The sequence below is a fragment of the Cuculus canorus genome, chromosome 1 (assembly GCF_017976375.1).
Source record: "Cuculus canorus isolate bCucCan1 chromosome 1, bCucCan1.pri, whole genome shotgun sequence".
NCBI lineage: Eukaryota > Metazoa > Chordata > Aves > Cuculiformes > Cuculidae > Cuculus > Cuculus canorus.
In genome coordinates this window covers 72,223,879-72,246,585 of record NC_071401.1, presented here as the reverse complement: position 1 = coordinate 72,246,585, position 22,707 = coordinate 72,223,879, and the positions used below count along the sequence as shown (strand labels likewise).

Genomic DNA, 22,707 nt, shown 5'->3' with positions numbered 1-22,707 from the left:
GATAGTTAGTTAAGAATCTCATCCCAGGGTACAGGATATTGAATGTGTTTTACTTTAAATAACAGTGATGCTAGTAAAGAACGGAACATATTACGGTTTTGGATGTGCACAGGAAAGAGTAGGAACTGGAATGGTATGTTCACATATCTGGAGCAAAAGTAATCTGTAATTAAGCTGGTTTTTCTGTTGGCAACTCTAATGTGTTTGGGGTATCAGAGCATTTCAGTGGAAAATGTATACGTGGGCAGCTACAGGTGAGGAAATCCCACTTACTTATGAAATCTCTTTTTCATATATGTCTACAATCCATCGTTTGTCTCCACTATTTATCACATAGTTATTGCCATAAATTTAATTGGGTAGTTATGAGTACTTGCTGTATGTATTTATAATAGTGCAATGTATGTAACAAGAGAGAATTGTGGAAAGAAAACACCATCCACTACTTGAGGAAGAACTGGAAATAGCAAATACATTTTTTAAACGATAACAGGATCATCCAGCAGCTAATCTGTGAATTCTGAAAAGTTTTAGTTCATAAACCACTTGAATAACTCTAGCTTTAGTAATGACTATAACAATTATGACTGCCAGCTCCGAACATCCATGTTTGTATTTTAGAAAGGGTACTGACATACTGCAAGACATAGTTTACACGGTTAGTTTTGTTCTTATTATATTCTCACCTAAATATATGGAATTTGGTCAATTTTAGTAGTTAAACATGAGAAAGTAATTTGGTGCAGTGACTCTGTCTTCCATTTTTCTAGAAGGATCTTCATCCTAGATGTGGCACCAGCACAAGTTATTGATACAGTCTGTCCAGTGTTAGTGGTTTCTACAAGTTGTTACATATTTAAACATTCTCTTTAAATTTGGTCTCTGAGTCTCTTCAGGGCAAATAACTACATTGGTTGTTGCCATCTTGGTGCTGGAAAGGGGAATTAACCACAGCAGTTATGTTACAATGTGCCAGATGCTCTGTGTGGAATGCAGAACACATGCAAAAGAGGGTTTAGATGAAACCTGAGCAAAGTGCAATAAAACAAGAATGAACTTGGACAGTTTATCAGGGGTGGGATTTGTAGTGGTATTTGGTTCCATCACGTTGACCTACTTTTCTGTCACTGGAATAGGAAGGAGCTGCTGCTGCTGGTCCTGGACTCAAGAACAGTCTGAAAAAAATAATTGTTCCAAATGTCTCTTAATTGCTTATCAAAGTCTTTGAGCTACCACTGCCAACTTACGAGCTTGACTATTAGCATCCTACTAATAGTTTATCCAATTGAGTATATATGTTACTTTTTGGATGAATAGCAGAGGGCAGAGTTGGTGCTCTGTGCCTGGCAGCCCTGTGTTCCCACAGCTTTGCTGCAAAGCATTGTGCAATGGCTCTTCAGCTTCTTGCATCCCCTGAAGCAGGCAACGCTATGCCGAGGCTGAATTTGTCTCAGGAAGAGCAGTATTGATTGACTTACTCAATATATTTTCCTGCCAAGTTCTTGAGATGTGAAATGCAGTCTTCCACAGCGTCTGTCGCTTGTTGCATAATATCCTAAGACGATTAAAAATGTAGAAAGAGAAAAGCTGTCCCATTGGTTTTGGAGTTCAAAGTACTGAAAATAAAATGAAGTACTAAGAGTATGTTATGACAGCTGGCTTTGTTCTAAAAAATGATATAGAAGAGGCAGCGTGAGGCAGCATACTTATTTTTCTGTCAGGGTTCTATGTTGTCCAGGCACAAAGGTTATTTTGATGGCTGCCCAAGCTGTGAATTCAGGTTAATAGCTTCTCAGAGAGGAGTTCAGTTATCACCACTGTCAGTTATCACCACTACCATCATGACCAGTAGTGACAACCTAAATCCTCATTTTCCTTTGCGTGTAAAATGAGGACTTGCATCACTATGAAGTTTTTGGTACTTCGTCTGTGACTTTGCACAACTGTAGCCGGTCAGAACTTGCTAAACAAGTAAAGAAGACCCAAAACTAAAAGCATCCAGGTCTAAACCTTGTTGCCTATTCTTGTAGCAATGATTATCTGACTGGACTTTGCATCTTCTATGTGGAGTACTGTAAAAATCTTTATGGAAAGCATTTAACATGTCTCATCCTGCTCCTTAAATGTTCTCCTTGATCTGCGTCTGGCCTTTTATATTTCTTGCCTGGTTTAGGTTTGTGGCACATATGTCCTATTTTATATGCCTATTATCTGGGGAAGTGGATTAAGGCTGGCACAGATACACCGAACCATAATCGCTTTAAGAGGGCCTGTAGGTCTCCAGAGGTAGTAAGTACTTCAAATGTTTATAATGCTAGATTCAGCTGATGTTGCTTGAAATCCATTCAAGAAGCAGATCTGGAAGGCAGGAAGCAAGGAGTGTTACATAGTCTTTTTCTTCTTAATATAATTGCCCTGTTAGTACTCTCTTATATACACTTAGTTCTCAGTGTTGAGTTTGGTGGTGTGGTGGGTTTTTTCCTCCTCGTATTGAGGTAAACCTATTTCATATGAAGCACTGTTTTCACCGGAAAATATATCCTTCACTCAGCACCTTGATTATATAACTTCTGTGAGAGTTTCAACCCACTCTGCACAGCGCTGGGTCATACGCAGATTGCTGGTGAGTCATCTATTTCCAGCTTTTTCAAAAAGTGATAAAATATAAAATGTGTTTGTGTTGAGGTACCTGAATTTGTCATCTCCAGGTCACTACCAAAACAGTTTACTCAGAGGAGCCAAGGGGATTATAAAGCACCTCCAGTGCTCAGAAGCAGCACTTATACTTGTGACGTACAACCTATTCCACAGTCTCCCAGTTGGGAAGAATACATTAGCGTCATTAGACTTTATAGATGTAAGCAGGTACCCTTCTGCTAATGAATGGTACCAATGCTCACACTTTTACTGTAAAGACAGCACATCTTTGTGTGCTGGTTTCAGTTTTACTCTGTAGAAACCCTAGGCAACAACTTTTTCTTTTCTTTTTCTCTTTACTATCAAGTTATTTAATGATATCTAGCAATAGCCTTCAATCAAAATAAACAGCAGTGAGGTTGTTTTTAAGGAAACAATTTTCTTAAGACAAAAATTAATTCAAGCAAGCTGACTCAAAATTTATTTACTTTGAGAAAGTAAGAAAGAAATAAGACAGTTTTTTCTAATCAATGCAGTTGGGCTCTGGAAAAGGCTTCCATAGACTGGTAGCTATAAGAAAGCTGTTGATTTTAAGATGGTGTTTAAATAAGTTTATAGAGAAGATCAGCTGATAGGATATGCGCAATATGCTGCAATCGTAGATATCCCAAGGGGTCTCTGCATTCCCTTGTTCCTTCTGAATTATTTTTGTATTTAGAATACAGTTATTTTTCCTCAGGTTTACATGTTTTGCTCGCATGTTGTAAAGAAAAAAGGAATCCAGTGTAAACACTCAAAAATGAACATTTCACAGCAAACATTAATTTTTATTTTGAATGGTTTGAGTACCCAGCAAATACTTCTTTAGGAAAATTCTGATGAAACTGTGCCACTTATTGCACTCACCTTCATCCTCACCTTTCTAGACAATAGTTCTTCCAGTTGTTTGCTGATGAACTGTGCTGAAGTGTCCTTCCAGCTGTGCTGGCTCTTGGTTAACAGGAGAAAATCAAAGATGGGACTATGGGTCACACTGAAGAACCTTCAATAAAAATAAGATCTTTTATTGTCCTGGTCAAGAAATCTGTGCTATTACCATGTTATTAGAAAATAAATTAGACAAGGTAAATTGAAAATGGAACTGTAGAGATAGTTGGCGTAGCTACCCTGTTAATTTCTGATCTGGGTTACCACAGAATTCTTCTAGAAATTGGTCAGTGCTAAGAGACCCTTTCCAGCAGAGAGGCCAGGCAGCCAGGAGCAGCAGCACTTGTACAGAAGACCGAGGCTGGGGTTCCCCCTTGTTTCCACAAGACTGTTGTCTTGTGCCTTTCTGACTGTCTGGTTTGCTTCTAAAATACCTTTGAGATGACTGACTTTGGGGAGGCTTGTAGCTCTGCTGGAAGTCAGCTGAGGATCTCTAACTCCAAGTGTCCAAAGTGAATAAGTGATGAGTTTCACAATTGGGGTTTTCATTCCCAAAGTGTCCAGAACAGAGAATTTCATTCAGGATTTTGCCTGAGGAAAAGGAAGATATAATTATGCTCCTACAGTTTGATGGCGGGTCTGCCTCACCCAAGCTGGTGTTTTCAGTGTTACTTGCCATATTGTTCTTATGGAGAAATTATACTGCATTTCTAAATTTGAAAAAACATTTTTTTTAGGTTTTGTAGGTTTTTTTTATTTAAACCATGATATGGTGTTTTAGAGAGGGGCAAAGTTGGGTTCTTGGTCTTTCTTAGGTGGGTCTTTCAAGTCAGAGCAATTGGCCTGTTGCAAACTACTGATCATGGATCTGTTATGATGGCTAAGATGTGTTGATGTTCCAATTTACGGAGTTAGAGCTTTGCTCCCTGGTATGAATGGATGCACAGATTTAAAAAGAAATCCATTTGATTATAAGAAAAATTGGAACTGTCAAGAAATAAATAGTGTGGTGAACTGAAACATTGATCTCTTAGGTTGTCCTCAATTTAGCTGTATTTCATTAATCTCTCATTCACCTTTCATTGCTGTCAGTAACCTGTAGGGTTCCTTTTACATTTATGATTTGAAACAGCTGTCTGTATCGTGTCACTGAGATGTTTATGGTTTTGCCACTTCAAGGAATCAGTAAATGGTGCATGGTTTCTCTGGTAAAGAACACTACATTGCTGTATCATTTGTACCAATAGGTATTTCTTCAAGTGAACAGCTTTCTTGCATAAAATATTCCTTATTTTCACATGCGGTAGTTGGAAGGCATTTTGTTTAAGCAAGTGCCTAGAACTTCATTTCTTTGTTTTTCGTATTTTCACTGTCAACATGTTTTTCTGTAAAACTTTTGCTGACAGTAGATATTTATTAACAGGATTTTGCAAGGATTTTCTTATTACAGTTACAAAGTGCCTTTATCATTGAAAAAATAAATGTGTCTAAAATGTAACCTACTGTAGCTATGCAAGTTAAACATATATTAGTAAGTATTTTTCAATAATATTCTTTCACTTTATATTTCAGTCACCTGCAATACCTAAGTATTTTTAGGAAAGATAAAAAAAAGCTCTAACAAAACACAAAGCAATGTTTAGTTTGGAAGACTGCAAGTTCTTTTTCATTTGATCTGTTTTTTTTTTATTGTCACGGTAGATTATGGATGAGAACACCTGCAATTATGCTCAGGTTAATATATATTTTAATTGGAAGAAAGGGCAAAGCTACAATGCAGCTGGCAAGTAGTTAGCTAACCTTCATTGAAAGAGTTCAAAACGTCGCTTCAGTGTGGCTTCTTAATGATAAAATGCATAGGACTTGGTTTTCTGACAACCCGTGGAACATGACAGATGATAGCAACCTTCTCTTTAAATTAAACCAGAAAACCAAGAGCCGGCAAAACAGTGTGCAGAGATGCATGAGCATTGGGATATCAGCTTCCTTTCTTACTCCTCATAAAAACGTATTTTTATGTTTATTTTTAAATTATATCAATATATTCTGAGCTATATTCTCATGTGCATCTCACTGAGCCTCCTTAACACTTTATAGTGTTGAAAGAGTTGTATTTGTACTTAATGTAGCAGCAAATATAGCAGGCTAGAGGACTGTCTAGATTTTATTAACTTTTGTACACTAAAGCAAACTCTATGAGTGTGAGCAGCTCTGCTACTTCCAAATGAGGTGTATGCTGAGAAAATCATAGAATCGTAGAATAGTTTGGGTTGGAAGGGACCTTAAAGATCATCTAGTTCCAGTCCCCCTGCCATGGGCAGGGACATCCCACTAAAGGATGCCCTTTAAAAAATCTTCAATATCATTTTGTAATTTCTTGTACTTGCCTAAATAAAAGATAAAAACCCTGAGTCATCTTTTTTGAAATGAGTTTACGTTTTCAGAGGAGGAGGTAAAGAGCATACTCATTTTAGGCATTTATTTTTGCTCAGGGAAACATTTTCTGTAAGAATGTGTACCTCAGTGCTTTTCTCTTCAAATTTCTCTTTGTGGTTATAGTTTCTCTTTTTTTTTCTGCTGTGGTCATTATAGGTATTTGTAAATTCTTCATAATATTAATTTAGATTAGAAGAAGAATCTGCTTATTTTTTCAATAACCGAACCGCTTTTCTCTGTTTTATTATATTAGTGATTAAAACATCCTGATGTTTTCTTCTACAGAAATGTAGTAAGACCCCCAAATCTGGTTATTTCTAGTCACAGCTCCGTATTTATTGTTTCGAATATCTCTCCGTCTTTTCAGATGCTGCTGGTAACTGTTGTTCGGTGTTTGAGTAGCTGTCCTCTGATGGTAGGCTTGAAGATACCTATTCATTTTCCAAGTAGAGACCAGGTGTGTGTTCTGGGGTAAGCAGACTGATTTGCCCTGAAAACCTAAAGTAAAAGTGCCTCATTTCAGGCTATAAACCAGTCACATCTCAAGCCACATGTAAATCAAAAGCAGATAAAAGTCAGAATCAGAGGTAATTGGCTTGTTCACTGTCCTGTACATCTGGGGTATTTGTTTACACAAGTGAAGAACAAATGAGTTGTTCTATCTCCTGTATTAACAGAGGAGAATTCAGATTTGTGTCTTGGACTTGTTTGTGCTTTGCCCTTGCTTTACATGGAGATGGTGATAAAAACAAGGTGAAGGACCGTATTTAGGGAATTAGGCCAATGGAAAGTCAACAGTTGATTTTAAGAGCCAGTGATAATTCTGTCTCACTGGGAGAGTTCAGCACGCATTGAGGCACACCACATCAGCTCTTGACTGTTTCATGTACTTCCAGTTACTCCATGCGGTAAACCATTGCACATTGAAAAAAAAAAAAAAACCTGGGAAGATTTTAAAGATCCTGAGTTTTACACTGGGCCTGTGAGAGGTGAGGTGTTGATAATTTTGTGACTGACAATGTCATACACAAAAAAGATTTTTGCATAGAGTCCCATGACTACAGCATTTTGGAAATAGTAATGCCACTGCTGGGCCGTTATACTATCCATCAGGAGTCTAAGTTTTGCATTTTATTTAGTGTCTTTAGTATATTCACACTAACCTTTAATATTTTCACAGTATTACAGGCAGGAAAAATTATACTGGGATGAAGAAAAAATGGCAAATGTTGCCAAAAAAAAAATAAATAATGTGGAAATCTCTTGTGGGCATTGATTCATTTGCTTCATGATGTCAATAATTGTTTGTGAATTGCAGCCATTTTTTTCCCCCGAACAGAGCATTACTCCTGAAATATAGTCATTACTTATTGATTAGGTCTATTGTAATTTTCATGTGTCATGCATTAATGGCTCCAATAAAAAAATAAGTAGCACTTATTTTACACTAGTGTGTAAGATCTGTACATTGTTCATTATAACTGAAAGGAATCTTTAGAATATTTTTTTATTACAGATACCACACTGGCATTTTCAATAGCTGTAAGTCTCAGGACAAATGGAAAAAGTCTTAAGGGCTTCTTTTTTGTTTGATTTTTTTTTTTTTTTTTTAAATCGGGAGTTGTAAATGTTCTGCTGTCTCAGGACAGGGCTGCAATAAGAAGGACATATTTGTCAATGTTCGGTGCTAATGTAATTTCCTGTTTTTCCTACTGCATGATTCTCCTTTTAATCCCAGTTGTCAGTAATGTACTATTTTTTGATTAAATGATGAGACCTGTGATTCAGCAAGGAGAAAATAATTAAAACTATTTGTTTTAAAGACTGTCAGCAGCTATTAGGGGTTAGACAAATACAAATTAAGAGTTTTTTTCCCCAAGCCATGTTACAGACTTTGCAAAGTTCACAAACAGTTGTAATCCTCTTTTGTTGAGCCCAGATTTAAAAGTGAAGGTCAGTTATGTTTTGGTCACTAAGGAGTATATATAATTGGTAAAAGCCAAATGTTTAGTTTATTTTTATGTAAAAAGCGTTCTGCTTGGGAAGCTCTTTCTTCTCCATTGTGGCTCCCATACAGAGCTCAGGGACTGAAAATTAGCTACATTAGCTCAGCAGACATTTGCAGAGCAAAGTGGGCTTTGCATCTCATCCCTCCAGCTGCAGGAGCAGCTCAGGCTTTGGGAAGGGCCAAGCAGATGCAGGGGGTCAGGGATCGTGGCTGATGTTGGTGGCCTCTGTGCCTGAGACCAGCAGCACTTGTGTTGAGCCCAAACATCCAGCAATGCAACGAGCCATCACACCACTGTTCCAATGCCCCTTGTGATTTTACTGCAAGAGGAGCGATATTTTCTTCCCTGCTCTAAGGGCTTGGCATTGCTTGTGGATCCACCAGTTCTCTTGTCTTCTAAGATTTGTCTGGGTCGATGTATTGATGAGGTTTAACCTACTATTTCACTTTTCTTTCTTTACCATCAAAAGGATTTGACTTGCTCCTTTGATTGCTCCAGAGCTGCTAAGAGCCATCTGTGCTGAGAGTTACTCTCTACCCCTTTTTGGGGTACTTTTTGGTTTCTGATCTGTGGATGGTGAGTGTCAATGCTGTGCTGGGACCCCTTCTACCCTGAGCCCCTAAGGAGATTCTTCCACATGGTCTGTGGACTCCAGAAAAGGATCTGACCCGATGGGGCCGGGTGCCTGGCACTCTGGTGTGGGAGCTACAGTCACTAGGTTGCAGTGAGGGTCTGGCAAGAGGCATTTAGAAGGAGGAAAATGCAATAAAGAATAGTTGGGAGTATCTGTGGGACTGTCATGGGGCATGATGAAAGGGCGAGAGCAGAAATGGGTGAAAGTTTAGACTGCAGATGTGCTTTGCATACCACCTAGAGAAGAGGAGTCCTAATCTTGATTAGAACAATTCAATTCTGCTGTGAAGTACATATTAAATAACAATAGGCGTCTGCAGAGCTGTGCAGACTTGCAGGTGAAGAGCAGAATTTTAAGCAAGCTGTCGGTCGGGCAGGAGAGGCAACAGGGAGGGTTGGGACAGGCAGTCTGTTCTGGCTTTCAAGCCTCTGCTCAGACCTCAGCCTGTATTTTTACAAGTTAAAAGCAGTTACAAAACCGCAGTGCAGTTCTGCATTAATTCAACTGGAATTTTTCCCGAGAAGCAGGAGTTTAGTCACTGGAGCATCGCTGTTTGCAGTGTATCACCATGAGTGAATTAACAGAAAGGGCTCATTGATTGGACTTTGAAGGCAAATGGGCATGTGTAGCAAAATGGCTTTACCAAAGAGCATAGTTCAATACAAGCTCCCTAAACCAAGTGAATTATTTCAGCACCAGATGAATCTGTAACATGTGTTTATTGAATCACAAAACCTCCCTTTCCAAACAACTGCTCTAACATTTTAGCCAAAAAGCCCTGTGAATACAAGTGCAACAGAAACGCTCCAGTGGCACTGAATAAAAAAGAAAAAGTTAATTGTTACTCTGTTATTTTGGCTATTGATAATTCTGTAAGTGTAAGTCTCTGGGTCGTAGCTACCTATGCTTTAATCAGTCCAGTATCAAAACCTCAATCAGAAGCTCTCTGCAGAGGCAGGAGCTATATGAGGATGAAATAAAAGAAATATGAGTATTTTCAGGAAGAATATTGTTTGGTCTACCACAATTTTTTTTTCTTTTTTTTTTTTTTAAAAATAGCAGACTGAGTAAAGACCTTGGGTGAGGGAGGGATTAAACATTATTTGCCTTTTCAGTTTTCCATTGTTTTCCTTCAGGTAATGAGATTTGACCATTCACTGTGGATGTCATTTTTGGAACTTGAACTAATTCCTCCTGTGACACAATCCAGGACAGTGGGTTTAGTCATTCACATAGGCCTGGGGTGTACTGTGTAACCTGTACAGCAAAATGACACTTCTGCTTTCACTTCTGTCATCTGGAAGGGGAAACAGCAACATGGGGAGGACCACATCTATCACAAAGTTCAGTCTTTGCAGGGGAGATATTTTCACAAATCAATAGTTCCGTCTGATACCTTAACGAAGGTTTTCAAAAAAACTTAGAAATAAGCTTCAATGCTCTTGCTACTTACTAGTCCTTAAAAATTTTCCGTACATCCTGTTTCCCTGTTTTCCTTTATCTGTTCCATAGACAAGAACTGCCACCTTTTTTTTTCTCTCTTTACCCCCTTGCAAATTAATACTGTTATTGCCTTTCCCCAGGCTTACGTCCCTCTCTGCACTATGACTACCAACCTGCCCTTCTTTCAGACCATTTAGCTGATTAAATATGATGAGTTTAAACTCATAAGCAATAGTTTTCAAGATGGAAGTTTTTTGCTTCTGTTTCAGGCCTTGGGAAGCATCTGTGTGGCTCAAAGTTTGTGTGTTTGCTCTATTTCTAATGAGCTCTGCGGTACAAGATATGATGCCTCAGAACTTCTGTGACATAATTTTAGAAACATGACTAATCTCATTGAAATCAATAGCACTGTTTGTCTGTATACAACTGCACATGTTCTTTGGGGCTTTTCTGAATTGAAGCCATCAATAGGTTCCTTGGTGGAAATAAAGAGCCCCAGAACAGAATGATTTAAACAAAGGAATTTAAGTTACAGATCTTAAACTCACTTTCAGTCGACACAATAAAAAACTTGATTTCAGTAATAAAATTCAGTACTCCTTTGCATTTGCATTTTTAGTTTTGTTAAAAGCAGGTTGATTCCAGTGGGTGCGTAAGCATTTGGATATGTCAATTTGGAACCAAATATAGCTTTTGCCATTAAATTTAGTACTTCTCTTGGGTAACTGGCAGTATAAGCTACTCTGCTATCTCCATAATTGTATAGTTTCAGAATTTATCTATGATTTTATGACTTTAACATTCTTTTCTGATGGAAAGGGGGAAACAGTAGTTTTGTGTACAAGATGACTCGTTTTTTCTTTATTTTTTTTACAAGCTGCTTGCAGATGAAATATGGCTTTAATTAAACTTAAGAGAACTGACATTTTTAAGGGTTTTTATTACTTAGACATACCTTGAACTTATTTGGCACATTTTTCTCATCAAAATTATGGATCAATGTATGATCTGTAATTACAGACTTGAGCTAACTAATTCTGTTTATCTGTCAGAAACATAGGATTAGAAAATCTCAGCCACCACTCTCTCCTATTCCTGTTCTTTCACCAAAATAAATATACAAAATTCATCTGTTTTTCTTTTCCCATCTTTGGGACATGTCACTAGACGTAAATTAACACCCTGGTTTATATCTTTTTGGTTTATTGTTAAAGATTAAATGCCAAAATTGCCAGCAATTGGAATTATAGGAGACATAAATTTGCAGAGTAAGATTCCTTCCTTCCCTTCTACTTTTATCTGTCTTCCAGTTTGGACTTTGTCATCTCAGAGGTAATACTGCAACACTACATTTCAAACACAATAACTACATAGAAAACAGAAACCCAGACCTGTTGGGGGACGGAGAGTGCTAAGTGGTATTTGGCTATCTGCTTTAAACTTCTTCCATCCAGCCAGCGCATCCTTTGCACGACTGTCACATTTCAGTCCTGTAGAAAGGCTCAGAGTCAGCAAAAGGGAAAAGGAGACAAAGGCTGAGACCCAGGGTGAGTTTAAGTGCTGTGACTTGGTGTTTCTTTTTCTGTGCAGGAGCTTTGTGTGGAGCAGACCCATCAGAAGGATGTGTTACAGCCCAGCTAGCTTTCTGCTGCAATATAGACAGAAGAAATTTAGGGAAAAGTGTACTTTTGCTTTCATCTCTCCCATCTTTTCTGGCTTATTTTCATCATGCATGCTATTATTGCAGAGCTGTATGGTAGTAATTTTGGGTTAGTTTGTGCACTTTACTGTTTATGGTCCCTGTCTTTGCCAGTGCAGGCATATGGCTGGACTGAGTCCTGGAGGAGAAGTATCTTCTGCTAACCTTACCTGGTGATCTAGGAAGGGATTTGCACCTTCTCACTTGAGCTGTCTCGTTGCGGCAAGTGCCTCCAGTGGGCAGGTGAGAAACTTGAGCTCACAGCCAGCCTCTACCAGCCCCACTGCCTGGCTAAGCCCATGGGTGGATATAGCCCCACTGTTGTTTCGGTTGCAAAATGGGGATTGTAGCAATTTAAAACACTGTGAAATAGCTGCTGGCCTGTATAATTTTGAGTTATTTCATTTTGTCTATGTTCTGTACAGTCTTCAATGCTTTTAGATCTCATCTTAGTTTGTAAAGATCTTCTGTATTGTGGTTATCTTTTAAATAATTTGGAATTCCATGCCTGTCCTGAGTACTTATAAACATTAAAAAAAAATGAACAGGCCTCATAAGAAAGTTGTGAAGTTGAAGACAGAAGTGTCAGTTCCTATTTTCTGAGAAGGGAAAACAAGATATGTGGACAAAGTGACTTGTCAACTGTTAAACAGTAAATAAAAGAGTACAGGTGATGGTAGGTTGCTACAAGTCAGAAGGGGCCATGTATCTTATGCCTGAAGTCTTGCGTTTTTATAAAAAGATGGAAAAAACATTTTACTTTGCGTGAGCAAACAGGTAACAAAAGCAATTCAGAGATTTATGCATTAAGGAGCATCATTTTCAGCACTTAGAACCTTGGTGTGTCTCCTGTTTTGTGGGGCTGGTAACAATGCAGTGGCCATTTCAGATGTAAACAATTATGTCTACTTTTCTGTGTTGTTTCATTTCGATTATCAAAATCTGTCGTCGTTTGAAAGAATTCAGCAAACTAGAGATGACCCACATATCGGTATAAGATAATGAATTAGATAACAAAGATACTAAGTCTTTCAAGGTTGTTGGTTGTTTTAGATACTCTTTAATTTTGATCTGTGCATATTTTGAATCATATTTAAATTCTGTTTCTAACTAAAGAATTGGGCATATATCATTAAATGATACAGATACTTCAGCCACTACCTATCAAAGAGGTTGCTTCTCTAAGAGCTTTGTTGGAGGGAGGAGTAGTCTTATGCTGTTATTTATATTTCTCAGATAGTAATATTTCAAAACTTAGTCGAGGCAAAGCCTTGCATAGTTAATAAAAATAACAGGATGATTTCTTAGCATATATCTAGCATGAATCCTAAACTGTAATTAAGTATTCTTAATAGCAGAGCAGTCTGTATCTCAGAATGAAGAAGATTAAACTGAATTGCTCGCATGATACTGTAATTATGGCCATAGAGCTGGTAGTAAACAAATAAATTGTATGTTTTCTTTTACAAACAGAAAAGAAGTAACAGCCTAGTGGGCAAGAAATCAGTATTAGGATTTAGGAGGCTCATTCTTTCCTCATCTCTCCTCCTGACTTGCACATTTGCTTCGGTAAATCTCTTTGTCTGTGAATAGAGATGTTGCATAAAGCCCTGGATTATGTGAAGATACCCAGGATAATTTCGAGTGACTTAAGTCAGGTATCCTCAGCAATAGGTAGCTACAGGACATGACCTGTTTTCCAGCTGGCTGATCAACGAGTGCCACTCTCCCAGAATAGGCTACAGCATTTTGTTGTGTATGTGTACTCTGTTGGCTTTCTCCTCCTGTTGTTTGCCTGCCTTATGTCCTAGAGACGGAATGTTCTTCCAGCAAGTGACTGTCTCCATATTTATGCAATGTCTGGGACAGCAGGCTCATATTTGTCAAATTTTGCATACTGTTACTGAGCTGAGGTAACAAGGGTACGTAGTTTGAGTGGCTGCAGTGATATCTCAGTTCTGACTTTAAAGGCATCGTTGGCTGCTGCAAAGTGAGCTTAGGGGTCAACCTTCAGGCAAAATGTATCTTCTTCAATGCACTTGACAAAATGAGCAAACAACTAGGTTATGATTAATGACTTTGACCCAAAGTTTCAATTCCCTGCTCAAATTCAATCATGTAGAGTTGGATTCTTGTTTCCATTTTGAAAATTACTTAAAACTAAACATTGTTCTTCTAGTCCTCCATTTCAACAGCTTTGAAAATGCAGAGTATGGACTTGCAAATACTCCTGCTCAAATCACTGAAGTTATATTATACTTCTAAGTGGAAGAGTTTGAAATTAAGACACGTACATTTATTTGTGTAGTATCTGCAAGTGAGTTCACTGTTGACGGTGCTATTTGAAGTAAGTGGAGATGTATTCAGTGTGCTCCAGAAAGCTGGCCAGCCAACATGGACTTCATTCAGCTGCCTGATGATATAGGCATCTGATGCCATTTGAGATAACCCATGATGTCCTACTCAGCCTGAGGCAGCTGCTTTACAAGATGAGGATTCAGATCTGTTGCCACTGTCTTCCTCAGTAAACCTTTGCTTGTGTTTTGAGTCTGACAGAAGAACCATCCCAGGCCTTCAAAGCAAAGCTGCTTGATTATTTTCCAACAAATCAGATTTCTGAGAAGGCAGTGCTCTAACACAAAATGAAGTGAAACTCTCCACCATTGACTCTGTCTAAAGATTCTTGGGAAATGAGGCATTCAAGGCTGTTTGCATACTTGCTCCTTGAGCTTCCTGAGCAGCCGGCTCAGGACCCTGGCAGTCTTTTTGGAACAGTTTCTTTGTTCTGTGGTCTGCTTTGTCTACAGACTTCTCAGACACCAGGAGCTGAAAGGAAGATAAGGTAGGGCTTCCCAGGCTCTCTGTATACTTGGATTTTTTTGGAAAGACCTTTCCAGAAATTTTTTTTCAATAGAAAAGTAAGGAGAGATTCAGAATTTGATACTGTCTGTTTGCCAACTATCTGTGCTTCTGTTCTTTACAGCCCCTTGTGCTAGGAAGCTCAGGGAAAAGCTTCTCTTCTTCAGAGAATAGGCATGAATTATTCATATTATAAAAGCTCCTTTCCTTCAACATTTTAGTATTTTTTTTAGTTAGAAAATTGCCTTGTGTTCTTAATTCATCAATGTTTCATATTTTATTTTATATTCATATATTTGACTCAGAAATTATTTCTCTGTAGCCACAACAGTGTCAGGAGAAAGGTTTCACATTTTAACTCAGCCATTTCTATTTGTATCTGCTGTCTCTTTTAAAGATGAAATCTAAAGAATTTTATTATGGAGTGAATTTATTAAAGATTCTCTTTGCCGTGAGTTGGGGATTGAAGAGAAATTAATTTGATGGTGCTGACTGGGTCTCTAGGGAGAACTATATATTCAATAAAACATCTCTATCTCTCTAGTCTCTAATCAAGGCAGAAATTGGATAGAAAGAGAATAATAGCGAGCTACGTGCAAAAGAATAAGAGGACAGAGAGAACGCAGGTGGAAACCAGGGCTTTTGAGTGAAGGCAGAGGTGTCTGAAAAGCTGTGCTGCCAGACGCCTGTGGCAGCTTTGCCCTCCTATGTGTCTGACAGCTGGTCCTGGCCACCAGCCTCACCAGGACTTACAGTCATCATTTACAACCTTATTGATCAAGACTTACTGAACACGTTCCCTATGCCTGCGTCATGGTTTCCTTTCTAGACTATATTTTCCTAGTCAGTGTTTCAAATGATTACTTTTAGGCTGAAGTTTTCAAAGCAGTGATCACATTAGGAGGTCTGGACGCTGCAGAAGTTGCACAACAAACATTGGGCACACGCAGCCTTCACAATGAGGCTTTGACACTGGAGCAGCTGTTGTTATTTCATCTGGAACCTTGCACCTATAGCTAACCTGGTTTTGAAATGGTTTGTTAGTTCACAGATCGCAGTGCTCCCTAGAACACAGGTAATTTGTTTCTCACAAGTTTATTTTCTTTAATATTCTTGGGAACTTACTATGGGCCACTCCATTTCTGACAGTTTTCAAACTATTCTGTGTTGCTATGGCTTCACATTGCCCTTTTTCTTGATAGTCAAGCAGTGCATAAAGGGTGACTGTCACCTGCCGTTAGCTGCCTGCAAGTAGAAGGGAGACTGCTGTACAAGCTAACAGTAATTTAATGTTCTCATTCTTATTGCTAAGCCTCACCGTGCATGTGTATAGTACTGTTCAGGGATCCCAGATAATTGTTATCTTTCCTAAAGAAAGATCAAAAAGGCTGAAAACTCTATATATGCAGAGTTTTTCAGTTCAGGAGCAAGTCAGTAAAATACTAATATTTGTAGAACATTGCTGGAATAATGATGCTGAAAAAAAGTAAAGGAATACTGTCCAAAGTGCCTAAGTACCAAGGCCAGAAAATAGCCTTTTTAGTGCTTATTGTCTGTCTAGCTGGAACCTGGGAAATGTGTCACTAGCCAAAGGCATGTCTTCTTGTTGCCTGAGGCAGGAATAGCCTGATGGAAATTCACTCATTTAAAAATACCTTGAAACCCAGTACCAAAGATACCCTAAAAGCTCCTTTAAGTCATCAGTCTATGAGTAGGTTGCCCATATCAACTGAAAAGTGCATAACATAATGGATGTGGGTACATGAGGTAAAACCACCTTGTAAAACCACTGCCAAGAACTATTCCTCTAGCAGTATACTTAATATTGCTGCTGAGGGGCATTCCACCAGTCCTTCATGTATTCTGCATCACAGATTATGTTGATAAAGGTGTTTTAACATGTTCTTCCTGGCATTAGGCCATTTGCTGGCATACTATGAAGTCCTGGGTGCACCTCTGCCTGTTTGCCTCCTCATTTACGTCCCTCAAAATGCAATTGCAATGTCAGTCTTTGAGTTTCCCGGATGCTTCCTGCTCTTCATCTTCTTTGCCTAACCTTCTCTCCTACCATGCCTCAAGATGGCAGCATCCTGAAGTCATAAATCACAAAGCAGAGTAAGTACTCTTCTGATATCAAGGGTCGCATCACTACTGCTTTTTCAATCATATGGCATACTTTGTCAACCAATAAACTTTGAAGTGTATGCATGCCATCCATTCAAAAAGTTCCTCATAGTGTTGAAGATATATAATAAGTTTCTCGCTATTTGCTGGTAGTTATTGTAAATGGTACTGGGAAAATGAATGGATTGCAGAAGTAGAGTTATAGGAGCATATGAGTTTTGTGTTCTGTCTGATTTTCTCTATTTTCCGAAGGACATACCGTATAGTCTGCCCAGGACCCTGAGCTGTAAATTCAGTTGGATGTGGAAGTGGATGAGTACATGGATTGACAAGGAAAGCACGGTGAAGCCATCGTGTATAACTGATGTGGACACACAGATTTCCAAAGAGTTAAGCTGTTGCACCTGTTGCAGGCAAATGAAAAGGATTTGACATTTTGTGGTGGCATGGCTTTAGGGACTGTCAACTAACACATTTTGCGAGCACTAGCGTGTAGTATTGACAAGATTATATGGCACTTAAAAATGCATTAATCAAAATGCGTTAACTGGCAAGTCTTAAAAAAACAAAGCTGAACCACAAACCCTCTGAGTATATGTCCCAGTTTTCATAGAACAGAATATTCTATTTCATGCTGAGGGAAAATGATCCTGTGTCGATGACTTACTATTTGTAAATATTTTAAAAAGGAAATATCAAAGCTTCTGTAAAAGCCCACCTTTCACTTTGGTAGTAGATACTGCCAAAATAATATCATTTTTTTAATATATAGACTGTATTTTGCTTAATTAAGGTGGTCACATGCAATCTTTTCTCTTTTCCTTCCACAGCATGAAATAAGCAATACACAGATATGTAATTTAAATCAGATGCTTATTTTCTGTTGAATGGGTGCTGCAAAGCAATAGTTAATTGCAAAAGAAAGTAAAAGATGTTATCAATACTGTAATAAGTAAAAGGAATTGTAGATGCAGAATTTCATTAGGATTAAGTTAAACAGAAATCAGTTTTACTTGGGTATGACCAAGGTATTAATTACAGGTGCTTGAACATTAATAATAATTTATAAACAAAATTCCAGTTAAAAAAAATTTCAGCACGAGTAAGTTGGCAACTGAAGAGCAAAGAATATATGTGTAATTTCTAGAAAAGCCTCTTGTCTTAGGACAAGTCCAGCCAATTAATGAACAAGACGTTACTGATCCCATATGTATGTATATTATTCTCTTCATCAAAAAAAAAAATAAATCTGGCAATGTGTAGAGTAGCCTTCCCTGTGATTTGAATGATACTTAGTTTGCTGCCTGTCTACCTGCATCTTTTCATATAATACTTCAGAGTCCCAAAGACAAGAACTTGTTCATGTTTTTAAAGAGTGTCATGCCAAACACCATGGGTTTTATGGATCAAGGTATACAATCACTGAGTCATGATTTCTCTGGCCTGTTACCAGGTTCTCTCCTTCCTGGAAGGCCATTAGCATCAAAGGATAGATCAGATATGTTGCTTTAGTAGTAGTCTCCTGCTTGTGGTAGTTTTCTTTTCCAAGGACTTTATGGTTCCTCCTCATCTTTTGATGGGGCTATCATGTGGTAAAAGAAGAGCTATGGGGCTCCCAGAGTGTTGCCAACCAGGAACATAGTTGCCACTGCTGGAACAATTAATCCTTGTCGCAGTCCTAATACTCATGAATTGCTACAATGATTGCAATCTGCTGGGAGCTTCTACCTTCCCTAGAGCTCCTCAGGGGCAGGACGTGTTTTTCCACATATCTGTGTATGTTGCAGTTGATCCATGGGTGTGTAGAAGATGTAACACTTTGGGAAAGTTTCTTTATTGTCCAGGTGGATGTACAGTGCTTTCATGGTAGCTATGGGCATGATTCAGAGGTGGAATCACAACATATGTTTTTCTTCAGCATCTCGGAATAGGTAGGTCATCTACCTAGCCAGAAGACCAGGGCACACCTGATATAGGGTTTCCTTTTTACTTTCAATAAAACAGAAAATATGCCAAAACAATGAAGAGATCCTGAAATAAGGGAACATTCATGCTTTCAGCATTAATTAAGCACTTAGAAGATGGGATAAGACAATTAATTAATTATACATGTGCAACTCTGCTCCCCATTGCACTTGAAAAATTGTTTTCCTTTAACTTAAATAATTATACACTAATTGCTTAATGTATTATAGTGTTGGTTTCCTGTTGTATTTAGATAATCACTTTTAACAACTGGTAATAGAACGTGAATAGAAATTTTGCTTAGAACTTTCTACTCAGCATATTACAAATGGTGGACACGATGAAATGCGAATTAATTCTTGTAAAAAGTTACACAAGCTGACCATATCACTGTGCTTTTACACTGCTCACAGGGTGGCCGTGAAAGCACATTTATTATTGTCAGAGCCTGTTCGATACTTTCTGTACGTTGAAGAAAAGGAAAAAATTTGCTATGTAAAATTGTTTGGTAAAGATCTGTTAACGCTGCATGAATAAGACCAACAACTGACTTTCAATTGATGTATAACCTTTATTTAATATATTTGATATTAGTTTGAAAAGATTCCTTCTGATAAGAAACTTACCTGACATATAAAAAAATAAAAATTTTGATAAATGCTGCATATCCTGGGAGACCGTTCCCATCAAATCAGCAAAGGTGTATGGTATTTCTGATGCTGTGGGAAGATCACACAGAATCACACACAGAATCACAGAATCACCAGGTTGGAAAGGACCCACTGGATCATCGAGTCCAACCATTCCTAACACTCCCTAAACCATGTCCCTAAGCACTTCATCCACCCATTCCTTAAACACCTCCAGGGAAGGTGACTCAACCACCTCCCTGGGCAGCCTGTTCCAGTGCCCAATGACTCTTTCTGTGAAGAATTTTTTTCTGATATCCAACCTGAACCTCCCCTGGTGGAGCTTCAGGCCATTCCCTCTTGTCCTGTCCCCTGTCACTTGGGAGAAGAGGCCAGCTCCCTCCTCTCCACAACCTCCTTTCAGGTAGTTGTAGAGAGTAATAAAGGTCTCCCCTCAGACCAGTATCTGAGACTGCTCATAAGAACACAATCACACAAACTTGTCCAGCAGACAGTTTTTTAAAAAATACTTTAGTTTTCAGCTGTTGTCATTTTGATTTGGGAGTCATTGGCATTGACATTTATACTTGTTTGTGCTCGAGAGCTGTAGAAGTCAGGAACATAATGACCAGTGAACCATCACATGAAGTAATGGTTTATCTGTGTCACCAGATTACTAAGTAAAGCACAGCAGTACATTAAAAACTTTAGTTTTTTCTCTGTCATTCAGAATAAATTATATAAAATATTAATATAATTGTTCTGCTCCTTGACAGTATTAAGATATTTTATATTACATCATAGCTGAGCTTGATAATAGCCACTATGAGCATGTGGACTCCAGCTTTGGTGAGTCACCCTGGTCCTGCTAAGAATTATGCACGCACATATCTTTATGTTGTTCACATAATCTACTGGATGTGACTAGCACTATTTTCCATGAAATAGAGGGGTGAAGAAATGGTAGTAGAGTACTACATAAAGGTATATAAGCACTTGGTAATTTTTTATAGGTAGTGTCTCACAGTACAGTCATCTTATTAAAAAATAAAAAATATTCCAGCAGTTACCTGGACTCAACTTTTTTAACGCACCGATATTTTGCTGAGTGAATAGCTTGTTGGATGGTTGTTGTCATCTTATTTCATTAGGTGGTATTTGTCACAGTTCATGCTGTCTTTGTGTGGTAACTGACAGTGAAAGCTGCCAATTTTGTGGCCATTGAAGCAAAGTATGGTGGTATTACTTCTTTTTGCAGCCTGTTACCTTTAGGAGTGTTTTCTTCAGCTTAAACACCCTTAATCAAGGGCTTAGCATGGAGCAAACTGTTTATATTAGAACCATCAGAGCACTGTGCACGGAAGTACCTTAGCAGGGAATGTTCATTCTTCAGCAGTTCGCTTTTTGGTGAGTGTGCCTGTGGTTACACAGGGAATGTGTTTCCCTCGCAGATGCCAAGTGTGCTCTGCTGTGGAAGCAGTTAGGAGAGGTCACAGTTTTGGTAACTTTGTCTTACTGTGTGATTGTGTGACATAGCTCTAATGTATTTGTAAATGAGACCAAATGCCAGATGCATCAGGTAATAAATTAATAATTTCTATTAGGTTGCATTGTATTTATTCCACAATGAGAAAACAGAGGAGTTGTTTCTTTTAAAAAGATCGGAACATTGTCACAAACCCCATCAAATTACTTAGATCTTTTTTTTAGTTAGGCACTGGGTAACCTCTTCAATACTGTCTCATTCATTAAGTGAATTCTTCAGGAAAAGACATTCTGTCAGGTGCAGCAGATAAAGCTATAAGCGGCATCAGTACTGTTAGTGACTCAGAGAATCACTGCAAAGACTGTAAAATGACACGTTATTATCTAGCAGGCATTGATCATAATTGTATCACTGATAAGGACAAACCATATTAAATGATGTGTTTTAAATATGCCCTTCAATGAAAGAAAAAAATGCCATTGAAATAATTTCAATAACAGCTGTGTGATCCATCTGAATGCAAAATGGAACATGTTGCATATCGTTGGGAGCTAAGGAGTTATCACTCTAAGTTATTCACTTAATAATTTTCATTTAATTCACATGTATCAGACGTTATAGATTTTTCACCATTTTGCTTTATGACACTGCAGAACTCTGAGGACTATGCTATGTGTAAAATCTAATTCCCCAGTTTACCTGCCTGCTTGGCTTGAACTGTGAAATCATAATTTGCTGTCGTGGTTTCCATGATCCTTTGCTTATGTCATATTGTTATTGCAGTGAACACACTGCACATACAGCATAGCCTTCATCTTGTTAAGGCAGTATACAGACCCTTTCATGCTTGCAAAATTAGTAATTAAACTCTAACTGTGAAGACTAAATCAATTATTTTGCATGCTTCACCTGAATACCTCTTGAAAAAAAAGGACCAGAGTTTTCAATATATTTGTTCTGTAGCTTTAAGATATTTCAAAATAGCACTGTGGTAGAAATAGACTGTACTCTGCCAGTTGGATAAGTGGCATTTTTATCATTGCCAGCTTAAGTTTTGTGTAAGGACTACAAATGTGATGCAAAACTAAGGAAGCTGATTGTCGCTGGTAAGGTCCTATGGTGTAATGTCACTCTTCTATTCTGCCTCACCTGAATTTGTTTTTTTTTTTTTTTTGTTTCTGCAGACTCCAGAGGAAGGAGCCTCTACAAGCATCTATGCAGCAGTATCACCTGAGATGGAAGGAGCTGGTGGCTGCTACCTTTACAATGAGGAAAGGACAAAATCGGCTGACGTAGCATATGATGAGGAGCTGCAGAGAAGGCTCTGGACAGAAAGCTGCAAGATGGTTGGGATTTTTGATGAGTCTAGCAGAGTTCTCTAGAAAAAGCCACTTCTGACTGGGTAAATGAAATGCATTGACATGCATCATAGGCAAATTCTTCCAGCGTCAGTCATAATCCTGGAAATCACTGTTCAGTCCCAAAGGCAAACATGAACAACTCTGTTCTTCGCTTGAACCCCTAGTCTGCTAGGGTGTGGGGGGAGTATTCCCACGGAAAGATGTAGTGGTTGGTTTTAAATCTAACCATCAGTTTTGTAAATCATTATGTTTCAGTCTGTGATTAAAATACAATCTTTAACCTTGTGCAGAGTTGAGTTTTCATTTTTTGTTCAACAACTACAAAAAAGACTTTTTGTGGTCTGTGATATGTTAAATTTAAGCCACCATTGTACATGTAACTCTCTCTTTTTATTCACTTTTAAAAGTTGCAGGTTTTTTCCTTTAAGTTTCATTAATCTTTAAGACACTTTATAATGAATGTCAACTTGTTCTAATGCAGACATTTGGCATTCATGA

General features: G+C 38.2%; 1 protein-coding gene across 2 annotated transcripts in view; it reads left to right on the top strand.

Annotated features, from left to right (window-relative positions):
• DHRSX (dehydrogenase/reductase X-linked) overlaps positions 1-22,504 on the top strand; it is a 170,524-nt gene extending 148,020 nt beyond the window's left edge. The window contains exon 7 of one of the 2 annotated variants that reach the window (XM_054056352.1): positions 22,033-22,504. In XM_054056352.1, the coding sequence (XP_053912327.1) occupies positions 22,033-22,230 (198 nt within the window). In that variant the 3' untranslated portion in view covers positions 22,231-22,504. The remainder of the gene's footprint in view (positions 1-22,032) is intronic. The other variant, XM_054056353.1, reaches the window with a different exon arrangement.
• Positions 22,505-22,707: the final 203 nt, after the last annotated feature.